At 42.1% G+C, this 15,544-nt stretch overlaps 1 protein-coding gene across 1 annotated transcript in view; it reads right to left on the bottom strand.

Annotated features, from left to right (window-relative positions):
* AGBL1 (ATP/GTP binding protein like 1) overlaps positions 1–15,544 on the bottom strand; it is a 505,804-nt gene that overhangs the window by 220,748 nt on the left and 269,512 nt on the right. Inside the window, exons 21-22 of the mRNA XM_015593333.1 lie at positions 9,219–9,350; positions 2,036–2,212 (exon numbers count right to left, since the gene is read on the bottom strand). Coding sequence (XP_015448819.1) covers positions 2,036–2,212; positions 9,219–9,350 — 309 coding nt within the window. The remainder of the gene's footprint in view (positions 1–2,035; positions 2,213–9,218; positions 9,351–15,544) is intronic.

Here is a 15,544-nt window from a genome sequence, read left to right as displayed (position 1 = left end):
ACGTACGGAGATCATTTGCAATATGCTCAGGATGGAAATTTCCATGCTGCTGTATAGCTCACAGTCTTCATTCTACACCTCGAATACAAATCACCCGCACACCCAACTCTGGGCCGGCTCCCTTTCTGGGGGGTGCTCCCCCCGCCCCCCACCACATGTAAAATTACTCCTCTTACTCACTGTCTGCACTTCTGCTCAGTTAGTTACTGCACAACGCTCGGAAGGACGGGAAAACAAAGGGAGGTAGAAAACCAATCCGTTTGGAGACGTGGTCCGTGTGGACAGTGGGATGGGGACGCTAAGCCCGCTGCGGCATTGGGACGGCTTTCGCTAGCCAGTTCCTGCTCCGCTTTTGTCCCTGACAGAGACCCCGTGCCACGTGGGAAATTTGTCAGGGCAAATGCCAAGCCGCTATCTGAAAGCTGTCCCATTGGGCAAGCCTCTGTCACTGTCTGTCATTTCCAACAGCTACTAAGCACGTTACGTGGAAGGTGGAGAATTGCTGGGGCCCCTAAACTGCGAGTCACTCCGTTCCCAGACAACAGCTGTGAAGGACTTCGAGCTTCCGGTTGATTTATCACGAATGGCACTGACGCTTAGGGGACTAGAGGCGGCTGGCCTGCACGGGTGCTTTGGAGAAACTAACTCAGTGAAAGTCCAATAAATCTCTGATGATTACATGGAGTCGTCTTTTAAAGAAGTAACCGGCCCCTTTCCATAAGAGGCAAAGACCCCGAGAGGCACAAGGTGTCAAAGTCTCAGGATCCCCGGCTTACTGTTTCCGGTACCACGGGTGCTGATTATCAGGGGAGTGAACAGATTCCCGATCATGCGACCCCCAAGGACATTCGTGTATGCGCTCTCCGATGGCCTGCACGAACATCGTGTGTGGTGGGAGGAGGGAAGTCCTGATTCATCTCTGCATGTGATACGTGAAGCTTACGGGCTCACAGAAACGGGAAAGTGGAGGGCGAGGTCTGTGACGGCCAACCCCGGGCCCCACCTCTCTCTTCCTTATTCTGCATTGACGTCAATGTGGGTAGATAAGTCGAACGGTTCATTTATTCGGTAATAAAAACGATTGTTTCAAGCAACTGTTGAAACTAACTGACTGGCTAAGAGAATTAATGGGAGGTTTGGTCACCCTGTGTCAAAAAACACTCCTTGGCCAGGTGGGAAGTCAGATCGTGTTCGTCACCTGTCACTCCCTGTGCTCCCTTTGACGGCTCGCAGATTTCTACAAGCACGAGCTTGTGCAGAGCCCGGCGCTTCCTGGATGTGCCAGGGGAGTTTCAAAGCCAACACAATGCGCTTCGACGCCGGTGAAGCCCAGGTATTCGTGTGGTTGAATAGAAGTCAGCAAGGAGCCACCTGTCAGTTTGCCCAACAAATCTAAAAGAGTCTATTACCCGGCACTGTCACAATGCCCTTCACTGATGCTCCTCTGGAGGCGGGTAGGACGAGCAGCCAGAACGGCCTGCCATTCTCCAGCTGCTCACACACTTTATAGAGCCGTAGGGAGAATGGGGCTTGCACGAGTCCTTTCCCGGGACACTAGGACATGAGTCCTAGAGCCTCTCGGCGTGCAGAGGCCCACGACATGCACACAACTCTGTGTGCCCTGGTGACAGCAGCGTAGCAGAGAGCTGCTGACCGAGATAAGCACGGAAGACACAGAAGCACAACACACAGGCACTGACGATATCTATGCAACGACCGACGCCCTTTATGACGCATAGGGGACCCGTCAGTCTGCTCATGATAAAGGGTTCCCATGCCTATAGCAGGGCCATGTAGAGGCTCCCTAAAATCTGGGGGTACGTATCCGAGGGAGGCTCCCTGCCGCTTGCTGGCGAAGGCAGATGATCGACACACCAAATCAGTAGGCAGGCACACGCTGCCTCCAGGATCAGCACAGACTGTGCTGCCAGGGAAGGCATTGGACTAGTTCTCCCGTGAGATCAGGGAGCGGGGGCCAGGCAGCCCCGCTCCTCGCGGTAGATGGAAAGCCTGGGTGTCTCGCGGCCTCACGTACCTGGTAGGGCCCCTGGTTGCAGCCACAGAAGCTGCTCTCCATGGTGTAGCTTCTGGACACGCCCATCTCCCTCCACACCACCACCCGGGCCGTGGAGGCGCGTGACTTCTCCACGACGAAGCTGCAGCTGCTCATCGTGAATGCCGGTGCCAGCTGATCAAGGATCTTGGGGAGAGTCTACGACAACCACCAAAAGATAAGGTGAGGATGAGTCGCGAGCACTCGGGGATACGCACCGTGAAAAAGAAACTTCTCAATGTTTATTAGGCATCGCGATAAAGCAAACACAATATGTGCTGCTATAAATCTGGTATCGACTCTAAGAAATCGATACCATTAAAAAAAAAAATCATTTGCAAGATGAGGAAACTGAACCGTAGAAGGTTTAGAAAAAAATAGCTTAAGTCTGACTACGAAGTGGCCAGCATGGGACCCAGATGCCAACCTGGCCAGCTCTAGACTATGATCTTTTGACTCCATGTTTTGGCATCATCGTGGACCGATGTTGCACACACATATGTTCAGACTCATACACTGCTGCATTCAGTTCCATGGAAACCACAGACTTCATGGGGACCTGAAATGTAGACGGGACTCTGCCTAACCTCACTGTTTTCTAGCTCTAAGAGTCAAACTAAGGACTGTCACTTCTTTCAATCATACGGGCCACTGATGATGCTTGAGCAGAAATGCATATAGAGTTCACTTGTTTCCTGAGAAAGTGCAACGGCCAAAATACACTTTTTAGGCTCATCCTCTGATCCATAAATCTGAAGCTGGGCCAGTTATAAAACTCCTAAAAATCCATTCTCTCTCAGGCTCATACAGCCCACCTTTTCCTAAGGCAGAAAGCTTTATGTGACATCTCTTAATCTCTATTTAGAAGGCATAGGTAAACCATTACAACTCTCTGATTGACAGAAGAGGGGGCCTCCAGTCACCAGACCTCCCCTTCCCCCACCTCCGAAGGACAATGACTCAGAGTAAGTACACCAAGACTTTGGCTTAGTAAGTATACCACACTTAGCCCAAAACATTTGTTATTTACAGGAGAATTCTCTCACTTCAGTGTTGACAGAATCTCCACAAACTAGCACATAATATAAAATTGTATACATTAGATAAGAAACAGTAAAACTTCAGGCTTTTGGGCAAATTGTAAGAAGTTAGTGAAACAGATCATATTAATAAGCATATGAATTAAAGCCCTATTTTTAAAGACATAGAGTTTCTTTCATTTCTAGAACATTGAGCAGAACTCTTAGTAGCTCTGGTTCTTACTGGACCCATGCTTAAATGTATTAATATAAAGATTAATATATCTGTTAATTATATAAATTACATATGGCAGATAAGTATATATTAACATAATGATTAACACAATGTGCTGTGATCTCTAAGTTTCTGTATCCTCCGGACAGAGGCACCAGCTGAGCAAGGGAAATGAAATGCTCACATGCTTGCTTGAGTTCCTACAATCCCGTCCTGATAGATTTCATCTACCCACTCCTGTCTCTCTCTCTTGTGATCCCTCACCCCATTTTTCCCCTTCGAAATCTTTCTTTATTGTCTATGTAATTAGTCGTCTATTTTCGATCTCCTCTGCAGCCTAGAGGTTCCATGAGGGCAGGTCTGTGTCTTGTTGGCATGGAAATCTCAGCACAGGAAGCCGTGCTGCTCAGATAGTACTCCTTAATGATTTGCTGACATAAATAGAATCTGCCCCTAGGGCACTGGTTAACAGATATAAATAAACCACACACACACACACACACACACACACACACACACACACACACACACACACACACACAAAGTGATCAAGAATACTTGAAAATAATTTTAATTCATCAACGTTTGACCTCATTGCAAAAAGTTTAACCTGACGCCGTTCACATGATCTCTTCTTTCTTACTTAAGGGAACCTGGTTTTCTTAGCTGGTACAGATGACTACACGTTCGAATTGATGGCTGGCAATCTGGAGACGTTTCCAAGCTATGGTTTTATCCCTGGAGGATGGTTTTAGCCTGGAGGATGTGAGCTTTACAAGGTGCAATCGAAGGATTCCCCCTTCCATCTTTCTAGCGACAGTTTATCCATTCGTTAAAGAATGGACTCTGAAACTGGGCACTAACAGCAATACCTTCGTTCTATTTCCCTCTCGATTTTTACACAGATTGATCTGCGCCAGAGTGAGAAATGAAGATGAGGATAGCTAGGATGATGGGAGACTGTTTGTGCGTTTGGTTTCATTTGGTAAATGAATAAGAAATAGATGAATTCTGTGCAGGGATGGATCACTGGTACCTTGCTCCAGCGTCCCTGAAATCTCCAGCTTGGCTGGGGAACGTCGGCTTGGGACATTCAACCTTTCCCTTGTCACTTGGTCCGTGCCCTTAAACTTCATCTCAGTTTTCAAAAACTTGAAATTTATAATAAATACTTTTTCATGGAACGCTTACTATGTATTCTACATGCATTAACTTATTTAATCATCACAAGTCTTTGAGGCAAATTCTATTATTATAATAGAGAGGCCAGAAAAGTATCTTTTTTTTTTTCTAGCGGACCTAGAGCTAGTAAGGACAGAATTTAAAAGCAAGAAGAGCAGACCTAAGAGTCCGCTTCCTGCATGTACTTGCTGTGTGACTACAGATAAGCTACTCGGCCTCCCTGAGGCGTAGGCCCCTCGTCTGTAAAATGGAAGATTTAACATCTCCCTATTAGAGTTGTTACCAAGAATAAATGAGACGATGCACGTCTAGAGCAAAAAGACACAGGAGCTGGCACCAAGCATGGTCTCAACACGGAGCTGGCAGGGGTTTAGAGATTAGGCCAAAGTTGGCTGCAAGAATGAGTCTCGTGCATCCTAACAGAAACCGAATCCCATTGGTCCGGCAGCAGTGGAGTCGGGTGCAGCCAAAACGAATGGAAAAAGGCTTCTCATTTGATAATTCTGGTTTCAAGGTACACTGTACAAGCCTGAGTTGCATTAATTTGTCTGCTTTTTGCTGTCTCTTCTCAGCCCTGCCTGGTTGCCCAAATTCAAGAAAGATGGACCACTCAAAGACAGGCTGACTAAAAACTTAACTAGGCAGTTCCCAGCTCAGAGGTCTTTTCCAGGAAAATGTGAGGTCCCCGTGTCAGCCCTACAGAACTCAAATCACGTCTTCTCTTTTCTCCAGATGAAGCAGGTGGCAAGGGCATAGTTTGGGTCTAGGGCTCAAAAGTATGAATTCTGGATTCCTGCTATACCGTTTGACTTTCGGCGGGTCATTCAACTTGTCTAGCACCCAGTCTTATCACCGGAAAAGGGGGAAGGGAGTAATAATAGTTCCTACCTTGCGTGAGTTAATAAAGCACTTTGAATCCTCAATAAATGGGTGCGATTATTGTCATCATTACTATCCTGGTCAGAGCGAAGGGAGAAAAGGAGATCGCTCTGCTCAAATATTCAGTCTTCCAAGATTCTTTAAAAAGGCCTCGCTTTAGATGGTATATTTCCCATCTTTTAACTCAGCTAATACTCTGTTTTCCAAGCTTCGCACAAAGATTTAGACTCGCATTCACCACGTCCTTCATTCTAAACTACAGAGCAGTTGGACTCATGGTTTTATTTCTGTCCGATATAGCACAATTTTTTTTTGTAAGATCACTAAGGTTGGAATCGAAGTGTGAACTTGACGTGGAACCCCCCGTTGGGTCCCAATCCCAGCTCTTGCAAACTCCTTTCCCTCCTCTGTGAAGTTGGATGTCACCGAAAGTACCCATTCGTTCAACGAACACTTGTTGAGCATCTTCGGTTGCCGTGCTGTACTCCAGAACACAGGGCAGCTGGGAAGATGAAGTGAATCAGTGCATAGGGAGTGCTTACGATGGTGCCCAGCACATGCTCGGCACTGGTGAGTAGTATCCATAGTTACGATCTCTGGGACTCCTGACAGCTGGAGAGGTATGAAGAGGATCCACGCCAGGAAGTGTCACTATCAAGAGACACATCTCGGGCAGTGGCGCAGACCTGATTTCAACTATTATTTCTTAGAAGAAGACGACCATGTTTTACGTGACTTCCTTACATGAATACCTAGCAGAGCACTTGGTCCACGGTAGATATCGATGGTGTTTGCTTTTAAAAACCATAAATCGTCTTGACTGAGGTAGGCATGCAGTTTGATGATTTTTAGTAAGCGTACGCAGTTTTGCGACCATCACCACAATCCAGTTTTAGAAACGTCATCGCCCTAATGTTTCTTTCACACTTAGGTCCAGTCAATCCATCCTTCGGTGAATTGCAATCTGCTTTATGACTCTATAGTTTTGCCTTTTCCAGAATTTTTATACAGATTAAACCATATACACACACACACACACACATACATATATATGTATGTATATATATATATATTTGTTTCCAACTTCTTTTGAAGGTGAACTATGTCGTTGCATGTATCAGAAATTCGCACCATCCTATGCTGCCAACAATGATAAATGACTGTTCTGTTCTAAACATCCTTCCTAGACTTGGCATTTCCTGTCTTCTTGATTATAGCTATTCTAGTGATTGTGTAGTGCAATCCCATTATGTTTTTAATTTGCAATTACCAAATGAATAATGATGTTGTTAATAGAAGCCATTTGTATGTTATCTTTGAGGTGTTCAATCACATCTGTTGCCCATTTTTTAAAATCGAGTCATTTTTCTTATTATCGACTTGTAAAAATTCACAGATTCTGGATACAAATTCTTTATCCGATACAGGATTTGCGAATCGTTTTCCCAGTTGATAGTTTGTCTTTCCACTCTCTAACTAGTGACTTTTGAAGAGAAAAAAATGTTGAGTTGGATAAAGTTCCATTTATCACATTTTTTCTTTTATAGTTTGTGCTTTTGGGGGTGCTACCTAAAGCAGCTTTGACTGTTAAAAGAAGGCAAAATACAAAGATTTTCTAGCAGATTGCATTCCATAAGTTCGGTAGTTCAGTTCTTACATTTAGGTTTGCGATCCGTTTTAAATTAAATTTTGTGTATGTTGTTAAGGAAAGGTCTGAATTCATATTTTGCCATATGGCTGTATAATTGTTTCAGCACTATTTGTTGGACAGATTGTTCTTCCCCGATGGAATTGCCTTGGCACTTTTGTCAAAAATCAAATATATAGTGACGGAAAGAAATTTGACTTTGGATGATGAACACACAATGCGATATATGTATGACGTATTTTTGAGTTGTATACTCGAAACCTATACAATTTTATTAATCAATGTCGCCCCAATAAATTTAATTTAAAAAATGATGTCTGATATAAATAGGTGTTAAGTAAATACCTATGTCTATTTGATAGATTTTTTTTTTAAAAAAATCAAGACTAGATATTGAATTTTTAAAAATGTTTTGCAGCATCTAGGATATTATCATGTGATTGTTATTTTTCCCTTAGAAGCCATTGGTGCATTTTATGGGAGAGAAAGTATTATTTTCTATTTATGGACAAACCCACTGTAATTTACATTTCCATAATAAAAGATTGATACGTTAAAAGGAATCAGTTGCCCATAAATGTGTGAGCGTATTTCTGCTCTGTTCTGTTCCACTGACTTGCATGTCTATCCTTATGTCAATACCACATTTTCATGATTACTCTCACTTTATAGTTTTGAAATCATGTAAAGTAAATGCTCTCACTTTATTCTTCTCTTGTAAAATCTCTTTTGGCTATCCTAGCTCCTTTCCACATAAATTTTAAGGTTAGCGTCTCAATATCCACAAAATAGCCTGCTGAGATCTTGATAGAAATTGTATTAAATCATAGAAAAATCTGGGGAGAATGACCATCTTTAAAACATTGTCTTCCAACACATTAACTTGGTACATTTTTCTACTTATTTAGGTCCCCTCTAATTCCTCTCCAGAATGTTTTGTCGTTTCAGTGTAGAGAAAATACACTTTTTTTTTTTTCTGGGGATTTGTAATTGGCTTGATCTTTTTAATACTATTACAAATGGATTTTTTCTTAATTTCATTTGTGGATTGTTCATTGCCAGTACACAGAAATAAAATCAATTTTTATATTGACCTTGCTAAACTTGCCTATTAGTTCCAGTAGTTGCTAAGAATTTTCTACATAAAATACTATATCGCCTGTGCATAAAGACAGTTCTGGTTTTTTTTTTTCCAATCTGCTTCTCTTTATAATTTTTCTTGTCTTATTGAACTAGCTAGACTATGCAGTAAAATGCTGAACAGAAACGGTAAAAGCATTCTTGCCTTGTTTCTGATCTTATAGGAAAAACATTCAGACTTTCACCAGCCAGGATAATAGTAGCTATGGGACATTTTTCAGATGCCTAATTTCATGTTGAAGAAAATCTCTTTCTAGTCTTAGTTTGCTGTGAGATTTTATTTTAAATGGATATTTAACTTCATCAAATGCTTTAAATGTATGTATTGATATAATGATGTAGTTTTTGACATTTATTTACTTACAAAGAGTGGACCAGTATTTGACCTTTTATGTTAAACCATTCTCTAATTCATGAGATAAACTCCACTTTGACACAGTGAATGATGATTTTTATGTGCTGCTGCGTTTGAGTTGCTAATATTTTTAAAGGGTGTTGGGGTAGGTGTTTATGAGTGATATTGGCTTTCTTTTCTTGTAGTATCTTTTCTGGCTTTGATATTAGAGTAATATGGGACTCAGAAAATGAGTTGGGGAGAGTTTCTACTCTTTTTTAAAAAAAATTTATTTGCAGTTAGTATTGTTTATGTGTTCAGATTTTGATAGAATTCACCAACAAAGCCACTTGGCCACATTTTATTTGTGGAAAGAGTTATAATTCGTAATATAATTTATTTACTAAAATAGATCTAATTATATTTTATATGTCTTTGTGAGTCAGTTTTGATAATTTGTATCTTCCTCAGAATTTATCCATTTGCTGCCAAGTAGCTCTTACGCATTTTCTTTTATATTTTGGGAGGTCAGTAGCAATGTCCCTTTTCATTCTGACTTTCTTGTGTCTTCTTTCTGTTCTTGATCTAATTAAAAGGTTGTCACTTATGTTGACCCTTTCAAGAAACCGAACTAGCATTCATGGATTCTCTATCGTTTGTATGTTTTCTACTTTACAGATTTTATTTGGGCTCTTGTCTTTGTATCAATATAGCCACTTCACACTTACCCTGTAGCTGACATCTTCCAAGAGTGTGGATGTGCCCACAGCGGACTCCGCTTGCCACAAAGTCTCCTTGATGCTACAGCCATAAAGGAACACGTTCTTCTTTTGGGAATGGCCATGGAAATCACAGAAGACCTACAATTGGGCAAACAAAGAAGAAGGTCGATCCAGGTCAGACCTATTGGGTTCTTAAATATTTAACATGTCAGCTTCCTTGGGTAGATAGCGTTTACTTAGCAGAACCAGCCAGGTGGGGATCATCGGTGAGCTTGGCAAGAGTTGTATGGGTAAAGTTTTCAAGGGAAAGGTTAGATTGGAAGAGGCTGAGGACTGAATGGAATGTGAGGATGTATGAGTCACATGTAGCTCTTTAGAGAAATTTACTTGTGACAGGAGAGGTGTCAAGGTCTGACTAGAAGAGAAAACAGGAAGAAAGGCTTTTTTAAAAAAATGAGTTTTGCACAATTTTAAAGTCAGTAGGAAATAAACAGTCACTTAAAATGAATAGATTAAATAGAAAAAAGAGAGAAGCTAATAAATCATTATAATGTTTTCTTCAGGGTTTGATGTGGTGAAAAAGTGACCAGCAAACCCAATGGCTTAGCAAACAATGATTTATTTTCTAGCAGATCCTCTTCATCCTAGGATCCAGGCTCAATAAAGAAGATGCCCCAAGTGGGGACAAGGTACGACTATGGCGGAGGTGGGGAAGATCAAAGGCAGACTTACACTGCGCCTCTTAAAGCGCCTACTGAAGCATGGCAGACATCACGTCTGCTGGCCACTGGTGGAAGCGAGTCATGTAGCCATGGGGTGAGGGAGTATCTTCCTCCTACGAGGAGGTTCTGCAAAGTCACGTGACAAAGGGAAAGTCATGCGGAATCCTATTAAAATAAGAGATTCGCTTGCCCCTTTGCTATGGACTGTGTTCTAACTCTATTGAGAAGTGAAATATATTTCTTCACCCCTTGCATCTGGACTTACACATGTGACACCTTTTGGCCAATATGTATTGGCAAATATGATGCGGACTGAAGCTTATAAAGGATTTGTACATTGGGGCTTGCTGTTTGACTGCTCCTGGGAACCGTGTGACAACCTCCATGTGGAGAAACATAGGCTGGCCTGCTGGGTGACAAGAGACATGCTACAATGTCATCCCTCATTGTCCTATAGCTGATAGCAAGCCAACCAGTAGACCTGTGAATGAATGAATCCACCTGAGACCATCCTTCCCCGGCCAACAGCTCCGACCACAAGAATCACCTAGTTGACGCATAATTCTCACACAGCATCATTAGAGAGATTGCTTAGTTCTTGTTTAAGCCACTAAGTTTTGGGGTGCTTTTTTATCCAGCATAAGCTAAGTACTGAGAAATCTGTCCTTTTAGTCTAAATATTTGCTCCCCTCCTTGCCAAAAAAATCCCTCTGCCCATCTCACCCCGTCACCATATCAGACCCTGGCCAAGGTCCCATGATAGTTTCTCTACCCCAGTTCTATGAACAAAGAAGGCAAGTCGTCTGCCTTCCACCCGCTTACATACACTTGCTGAATGAGGAAATAGACCCCCAACAAACACTCATGTCTGAAAGGGTGAATAAAGGAAATAGTGGTCATTTGTTTACGACAATTCTGAAATGATAATAGGCAGACATTTGAGTTTCCTATATATGTCCCTACATATGTGAGTGGGGCCAGTTGGTCGATCGGGCCCTAGTTCTGCTCCCTCTAAGTTGCTCATCGGTCTTTTTTCTCTACAGATCTTTCCTCTGCCCTTGGCAGATAGGTACCTGTGTCCCCATCATTCTCCTTGGCTGCATTTGAAAAGGGCGTTGGAGAATAATATTCTCCTTTGAGGCCAGGCATCTATCTTTTCTGATTCTGAGTGTAGAAATTTGTGGGTCCAAAAACGTGAAGGTTAGATATTTTTTTTCTTTTTCTGCTTGACATTAATTTCTCTAAAACATAACTGAGGGTCTAAAGTAAAAATAATGATAATGCGGTATGTGTTTATAGTATATGTAAAAGCAAATGTATCACAATAATGGAAATTTGGAGTAAGAAATTGTGAATATACTGTCGTAAGGTCATTATACTACATATGAGACACCATAATATTTTTTAAAAATGAGACTCTGATTAATTAGAGATGGATATTGTAACAATAGGGCAAACTCTAAAACTATTTTAAGGAATACATACAATATTCAAACACGGAGACAAATTGGAATCATAAAAATGCTGAATTAATACCAAAAAATCAGAAAAGTTGAAAACTCTTCAAACAGGTGAAACAAACAGAAAACAGCTGATAAGATGGTAAGTTTCAATCCAAACACATTCGTAATCTCATTAAAGGTAAATGGTCGAAGCATACGAATTAAAATATAAAGACCGTCATGTTGGTTATTAAGCAAGATGAAATATATTCCGCCTAAAAGAAATTCATTTTAAATAGAAAGACATACACAGATTAAAAGTGAAAGACATCAGGAAGTATGTTAATGTAAATACTGGACAGAAGGAAGCTGGAGTAGCTACCTTATTAGATAAAACAGACACCAGAACAAGAGGTATGATCTGGGATAAAGACGGACGTGTTGGTGGACGTGCCCATGTTGTTTGTGGTCATAGAATGCGACCGCTTAGCTGGTCTCTGCTACTCTGCTTTCATCTCCATCAAAATCAGGCACTCCATCTCGAGTGGCTTCCCCTACAGAGCTGGCCTTAAGGAAGAGCGACCACAGGACTTTTCAAGGCTAAAGATGCTCCCCCCCCACGAAGATTTCTCACTGTCTTGTTGGAGAGAGTGCCTTCTGAACCTTCTCTAGATGGGAGGTGGGTGTCACGTCCAAGACAAATCCAGTACACGTTCCTATCTCCCTGAGACTTTGGATTTCCCTCTCCACATTATGCCATGGAAGTTCTGGCACTTTGGTCTCACTCAATATGGGCTACTGTCAAGCACAGGTTTCAGCTATCGACCAACGGAAGCCGTTAGATCTAACGCCAGCTGCTCGAGATAACCAATTAAATCTGGAATCTCTAGAATGTGCACTCATGTCAAGGAAGTTAGCCAAATCTAGTGTTATGTTCTGCCCTCATTAGCTTAGCACTCTTAGAATGCAATCCCAATCTGATGATCCAGATTTCTGATGACGTCTACTAATTAGCAAAATCTTTCAATTCTTTTGATGGGTAAGCTATTTCCTCCTGAGTCACAGGGTATGCTGATCTTCTATAATCATGCTTATCTTTGATCCCAGTTATCAGATGAGGGCACACCGCAGGAGAGTTGTGGTACATTGGGGAAAAAATGAGCATCTTTTTTCAAGAAATTTGCCCCCAGGTGAGGTATCACAGGATATTTAAGCAGAAGAAGACCAACTGCCTCAGATAGCATTTCCACTGATAAGTGGGGCGAGGCGGGGGGCTTGGTATTCAAGATTGTCAGTTTCATTTAGGTTCGACCATTTGCCCTCATCCCAAGTTCTAGGATCTTATTAATTGCAAACCAATCTCTAACTTTCATGTGAGAAACTTAGCAACTGTCACTGTCATTCGGCAGCCTACACAATTATTTTTTTAAAATTTTACTCTCCGCTCTACCAGGCCCTGTGTTGATAGGACATTGGATATTTCATAGCTGTCACAGAAGTTCTCTGGTTCTCAAACAATCAACTGAGTTGAAAGTTAAGAAATCTAATCTTGTCATTTTCTTTCTGTAAACACTCAAGTGAATTAAAAAACGGAAGGGCTTGTCGTCTTCATTACTGGCATAGCGGTCAGTTGTAGTGACCATGTGGACCCCCAAGGCACAGAGTCCTAAACGAACATGCACGTAAAGGACACCGAAGGGACAGGTAGGTAGATGATCTCCCTGGTCAAAAGAGAAGATGAAGACCGACTCTTTGATGGCGAACTGGAACCGATAAGCTACGTTGCTTTGTTGGCAGACTATGTGAGTAGCAAGAATTCAATGATGTCAGGACTGATTTCTGGAATCAAGGTTGTTGCAGACAGAAACACGGACTCAACCAAGGGACAGACAGCAGGTAGGTTTTTGGACGGACCAGGTGTCTGTGAGATGACAGTTTTAAGGACTAAAGGACTCAAAACTATTCTCTATGTTTAGCTTCTTTCCCTCCTTCTTTGTTTTAATTATTCTCCTTGGCTGCAATAGAGAGTGAACATTATATTTGGGGGGATTTTTAAATTACATTGTAAATTCCCTGTCAACAATAGAGAGCGAACATTATATTTGGGGGGATTTTTAGATCACATTGTAAATTCCCTGTTAGCAGAAAAAATATTTTTAAGTATTTTTTTTCTCTTCAATAAAAAATAACAATTTTATTTTTTATGTGGAATTCTTAATTCACCATTTCGGGTCAAAATCTTATGGGGAAATAAGTCTCCCCAACTTCTCGGTATGGCTGAACTATGGGTGTTGGAGTTGCAATGGGCAAAGTTGGGAGGAGGGAGTTGTTCCAGTGACAAGTCAAACCATGCAGAAGACAAATAATGGGAGAGTGGAAACAGTGAATAAGCAGAATACGTCGTTTTGTACTGGGTGGGATAATTAATGAAATGCACAGAGAAAATCAGAAAACACAAAATGTGGCCACAGAAAAAGATGACACATGGAAGGAAGAATTAACTCTCTGGAATCTGGGTGCTTTGCAGTTCCTGTAAGACTTTTGGGATTTATTTCCTTCAAAACCCTGTGTCTCACTCAGTACTTGGGTTATTTTGAGCAGGATTCTGTTATTTCTAGCAAACACATCCCCTAGGCTACCATTTTTTTTCCATCCTGGCTCCACGTTAGAATCTCCGGAGGAGATTTGAAAAATAGCAATGTCCGAAGCCCACCTCTAGAGATTTTGACTTAATTGGTCTGCAGACTAGGACTATGGATTTTTAAAAAAATTTTCCAGGTGACTCTCATGTGCAGCCAAGGCTGAGAACCACTGTTCCCGTCTCACATGTGACTAAGCATCAGGATAAGCTGGACCACTCGTTAGCCACTCCCCAGAAATCTGCGAATCCAGTAAGACTGGGTCCGACCCAGGATTTTGAAGTTCTAACAAGTCCCAATGATACTGATGCCCCTGGTCCCAGGACCGCAGTCGACAGGAAGAGATAAAAGGATTGTTGGAGGTTTAATCTTCTACCATCATGAATTTTCCGCCAACCTCTGTCTCTTACCCCTAAGTTTCTCTCTGTGAATTTAACACCCATGACTTATATGAAAAGTGTGCAAATAAATGAAGACCGTGTCTTAGCAACAGATTTCTCAATAAAGCCAGGAGCTATGCCTGCGTGATGACAGGTGCTCCTTTAGTGCTGAACTCAAATGGAAAGAGTTTTATTTATTTATTTTCTGATCTTACAAACTCTGAAAGCTGGGGTAAAGGACAAATTATAGAACTAATCACCTGTGGGAATGATCACTGCTTTGCCCTGAGAGTTTCTCGTGGCCTTTGAAGAGTCAAAATAAAGGAAGTTAGACGCACTTTTCCTGCTTGTCCCACAAACGACATTCCTAAAAATAAGTGCCTATTAATCATGAGCCACATGTGTCCCTCTGAGTTGTTGGGGGGTGATCACAAGACAAAGTATCAAGTTACTTCAGTTGAGAAAGCTCTGTCTTTCCAGCTGGAAGATGTAACACTTACACTTCCTGTCAGTAAAATTCTGTGCCAGGTAAGGAGGAAGTGAGCTCAGTGATGGCAACTCCCAACGTCCACAACGAGGGCAGCAAAACCAACAATAATTACTCCATTGAAGACTTAGGATGCTTCGGGTATCGTGCTAAAAACTTAACAGAGATGATCTCCTAATGAAGTAGGTGCTATAATCATCTCTGGTTTGTAGCTGAGAAAATTGCATTTCAGATCAAATAAGTAACCTGCCCGGGCTTGCTCAAGTTTGCCCTGTTTTAAGTATTTCAGTAACTATTTGAACCCGTTTGCTCTCGTGAAGAATCCATGTTTTAAAACACTTCCCGTTTCTACGCTGCCTCTTCTGGAAGCCGTTTTGTTGGGATGATCCCACAAGCCAAGAGGAAATCGCTGTGCACGTTGCACAAGCCTCAGCAGCATCGTCCACACTGCCCTCCAAATGCGTGGCGTCCTTAAATGGAGTGTGACGTGGGGGTGCCGGCATTCCCCAGGGGCTTATCTCGAGATGAGTGCTGCTGAGGGAGAGCTCTGTAAGCACCCGCATCTGAGGAATGGCGATCCTTCAGGGTTAGATGACAGAGTGGCAGAAGAATGGATCCCAGAGGTGCAGAGGTGCAGGACCCGATCAATAGAACAGGAGTGT

The sequence above is a fragment of the Pteropus alecto genome, unplaced genomic scaffold, assembly GCF_000325575.1.
Source record: "Pteropus alecto unplaced genomic scaffold, ASM32557v1 scaffold60, whole genome shotgun sequence".
Taxonomy (NCBI): domain Eukaryota; kingdom Metazoa; phylum Chordata; class Mammalia; order Chiroptera; family Pteropodidae; genus Pteropus; species Pteropus alecto.
The sequence above is the reverse complement of the archived record's forward strand: the minus strand, read 5'-3'. Positions and strand labels throughout refer to the sequence as shown.